This window comes from Azolla caroliniana, unplaced genomic scaffold (assembly GCF_043228905.1).
Source record: "Azolla caroliniana isolate FFs.n. ecotype wild unplaced genomic scaffold, voAzoCaro1.0.p SCAF_3, whole genome shotgun sequence".
Lineage (NCBI taxonomy): Eukaryota > Viridiplantae > Streptophyta > Polypodiopsida > Salviniales > Salviniaceae > Azolla > Azolla caroliniana.
In genome coordinates this window covers 12,680,053-12,684,274 of record NW_028230438.1, presented here as the reverse complement: position 1 = coordinate 12,684,274, position 4,222 = coordinate 12,680,053, and the positions used below count along the sequence as shown (strand labels likewise).

General features: G+C 44.8%; 1 protein-coding gene across 1 annotated transcript; it reads right to left on the bottom strand.

The window, feature by feature from the left end:
* Positions 1 to 591: 591 nt before the first annotated feature.
* On the bottom strand, positions 592 to 2,825 carry LOC147866257 (uncharacterized). The gene has a single exon (XM_087316626.1). It carries the CDS (start codon positions 2,793 to 2,795, stop codon positions 888 to 890), a length of 1,908 nt encoding a protein of 635 aa, XP_087172752.1. The 5' UTR covers positions 2,796 to 2,825; the 3' UTR covers positions 592 to 887.
* Between the last annotated feature and the right edge of the window lie 1,397 nt (positions 2,826 to 4,222).

The following is a 4,222-nucleotide window of genomic DNA, read 5'->3' as shown; positions in this document are numbered from 1 at the left end:
AGCGTACATCCAAGAAACCACATCTCAAATTGAATATCATTGAATGTTTTTATTTTTATTTTTTTCCTTTTCAAGCTTGCCCTCTTTCCTCATGGGTAAAACACACAAGATGATCGTCATATGGCAGCCTTCTAGCGTCTTCCATTACTTTGTCTCCACACAAAAAAGTTGCATTGTGAAACATCGACCTTCTTCAACTTGTTCATAGTTAGCTACAACTACAACGTGGTACCAATTGTCTCCACTCATCCTTCCCAAAAAAATGAGAAAACCACTCTCCAAATTTGAAAAGTAAATGAAACATAATCTATCGCCTTGTCACTCCCTAGAACTGCTTCAACATCTTTTAACATCATCCATCTCCGCCCCACAGTAAAAAGATTTTCCCATAAGGATGGCTTCCCCAAGCAAAGTCAAACCACTCTTCTAATTTCCACTTTCAATGTACACAAAGTATTTGCATCTTGAGACAGTCTTCTATTTTCCACATTCAACCTGCTCATAGATAGCAATACATAAGGCTTGCTACCAAATGTATACATCCATCTTAGTACAATACCTTTTGACAGTTTGTCTCCACTCATCCTCCCCAGAAAAGTTTAGGGTAGTAGTAGTGACATACTATGTGTGTGCTACAATGCAGATCCGTCTCCCAAAAACAAAGGAATTCAGAAATGGGGTGGAGGTACAACGCCTAGAAGAAGGCAGGCAAGAATGAGCATGAGCATGAGCATGAATAGATGAATTGCATTGAATTTTAATGGGACTGGGAAGCAATGAAATGGAATTGTTGATGAGCCCTTCCGTCCTAAGCCCTCTCCTGCTTTGGGACGGGACATGGACATGGGAACCCATATGGACATGGTGGTGTTGGCCTCCATCCTTGCCTACCTTGGCTGAATACCCAAGGCCTTGAGATATTTCTTCATCTTGGAGGCGTTGGTATCGGGAGGTGGGAGATAACTCCCCACAAGATCGCGTTTCAAATGCTGGTGCTCTGAGAGGTTGGCATGAGGGTATCCTGAGCGAGAACTTTTCCCAACTCGGTCCAGTAGAGACTTGGTAGCGGGATGAGCTCCCAATCCCACGGAAGGCAGAGTCGTGAAGAAGGGGCAGAGTGCCAAGAGGACATCGGGGAAGGACGGCACACAATGGAACAGCTGCACCAAGAACCTGGCCAATGTGATAGCACATACACATGCAGCTATGGCGGTGGTGAAGACCATGATGTTGTGATAGTAGCTCCTCTGATGGGTGGAAGGGATGGTTAGGGAGGCCGCGAAGCCCGCACCCGCAAACGCCATGGTCACTTGAACCAGAGACACACCCAACAACATGGCGGCCATCAACAGAGCTAAGCCCAGCTGCTTCACTATGGCGCCCACATACTTTGTAGGCGTCGGGAGGGCTGCGGCTATGGCCACACACATGGACGCAACCGCGGAGTAGAATGACACACTGTTGCTCCCCCAAAACGTCTTCATCTCTATCGCCTGGAATGTGTCGGATGGCAGTTGTAGCCACCCCGCAAAGGTCACACTCCCTATCAGGGCTGACCCCACCAATACTGCATTCAGCGCTTGCATATACACCTCCCTGTCCCTGAACAGCTTGTCCTCGTACTCTTTGAATGATGCCCTTCCTTTCATTATCTCCATCACTTCATGGTTCTTGTCCTCAAAAGCCATATGTAGGGCTGTCTTCCCATCTGCATCTTGAATACTGGGACTCGGCCTCCTCAAGTGCTCGAACTTCACACCACAGATCAGCTTCTGGACTATGTCCGCCCTCTTGTGGACGACAGCCCAGTGTAGACATGTCCTCTTCTTCTCCTCATCCCATTGATTCTCTGTTACCACCTCCGTTTCTAGCAAAAACCTGAATACCTCGTCTTTCTCGGCATACAAGGCTACATATGTAGGCAAACTCTCACCGATCTTCTTTAACTTCTCTACCGTCGGAGAGTGTGCACTCCCATGACTCCACCACACGTTCGAGTAGTAGTCGGAGTTCCCTGCTTCTTTTAGCATTGCTGCTCTGTCAGCTACCATGATGCTACTACTCCCCACAACTTCATGTAGCTTCAACAATATGTTCTCAAGAGTGATTTTCACTTTCCCTAACCCCAGGAGCTCATCGAAGAACTCCCTGTGGTTGTGCATAAGAGCAGTTAGACCAACTTGGTGCCCGTTGATCAATGTTTTCCTAGTATCCGCATTCATATTGTTAATGTTACTATCCATGTTCTTCTTAAGTGCCTCTAACACAGCCGTGTTCCCTTCTCTGGCAGCTATGTCTAAGAATGTAGCTCCTTCGCTATCTGCGCGGGTAAGATCGTCACTAGAGTTTGTTGTTGAGATCAAATCAAAGATGAGGTCTGCTCTGTTACTGCCATGGATGGATGCGGCATAGTGCAGAATGTTCCTGCCCTTATAATCCACAACACCCCATATGTTCTCCATGTTTTTGTTGTTATGATGCTTCTTTCTATAATTGAGGACAGACGAGAGAATGGACTCGAACATATCTCTGTCGTTGCAATAACTGATGGGCATGGCTATATCAGCATTCAGCTGTGTAACGCATGCGCCTGAGTCTATCAAAAGCCTTGTGATCTCTTTGTTTCTGAAAAGGATGGAGATGTGCAAAGGCGTGTTCTTCTTGGAACCCGCCTCCATGTTGATGGATGAGGACGATGAGGCAGAGGTGAGGAGAGACTTCACCTTGCCCACGTCTCCATTACCTGCCTCTCGATGCAGATCGGGCAGCTCCTCCGCCGGATGATCATCTGACATGCCTTGCTTACACAGATATTAATTACTCTTCCTCTACTCTACGTAATCTACTTACGCTATTTCTGTGCCCTTCTGTCTGTCTGTCTGTCTGTCTGTCTCTCTCTCTCTCATATGTATGTATGTATGTATGGCGTTGATTGTTTATGGATATGGATAAAGGATAAAGAAGAGGCAGGCAGGCATCTTTCTTCTTTCATTATGTATGTATGTATCTTATCTTCTATCTATCATCATGAGACGGACCATTCTCTTTCTTATAATGTATACATAATGGATGTTGAAGAAGAAGAGGCTTCTCGGACACCGCTTACTACTTACTACTAGTACTAGTCATCCCCTCCTTCTATGACTATCCCCTCTTTGGTTTTTGTTTCTTGCAAGCATGTTTTTCTCGGATGCTTCTTGCCATGGTACAGCATGCAATGCAGGAAGTAAGCAAGTTGGAGATGGCACGATTCCCATTCTACACAACAGCACTTTCAGCAAAATAAACTATATTCCAAGAAAATATATGTGTGTGTGTGAAAAAACCAAAAACAAAGACCAAGCATGCCCCTCCTCTTGGTGTTCGGTTTCTTGTGCATCAAGCAAATAAATGATCACTCAAATCATTATAGCTCTCTCACGATTGATTTTGACTTGTAATATTTTACTTTATGAAATGGAGTCATTTAAAATAAAGAGTCAAATGACATAAAAAGAAAGTATCCATGTGGCATGTATCGAAACGAAGAGAATAAGATCAATGATTTGCTTTGCCACGACTCAATAGTATGGCCTTTTCATTAAAACAATTAACAACTCTGGAATATCCACAATCATTCATTCCCACTAAGAGTTTTTGTCCTAAGCTAATATTATGTATATCAATACAAATATGATTGTAAAAAGAACAACGTGCGGAAGCAACAGAAAACCGAACGTAGGAAAAAAACACAAGTTTAATGGAAAGATTGGACACACACAATACGCGGGAGAGACACACAGAGAGAGGGAGAGAGAGAGTCAATACACGCACCTCTATTCAAAATAATAATACTCAATCTGTACATGGGATGTGCTCAATGAGCACTTTTATACAAGTCCATATGGACTGACAGAAGTATTGACACGTACTTCAATGCTCATAACTGAGCTCTACACTAACTCCCAAAATATATTCCTATGCGGAATATCTTTCCAACGGCCTCACGGTTTACGCACCGCTACGGCTTCTCGTTGTGCACCGGTTTGTGCACCGGTCCAGCCTAACCGATCGGGTTCTCGGCTTGCACAGCGGCTTCTCGTTGTGCACCGGTTTGTGCACCGGTCCGGCCTAACCGATCGGTCCCAACCGATCGGGTTCTCGGCTTGCACAGCCGATCCGGCCTATGTTGAGCTTGTATCTCAACAATGATCTAATATAATTGGAACGTTTTAAGGTAACT

Coding starts and splice junctions, on each gene's coding strand:
- LOC147866257 (XM_087316626.1), bottom strand. CDS start 2,795: ATGTCAGATGATCATCCGGCGGAGGAGCTGCCCGATCTGCATCGAGAG.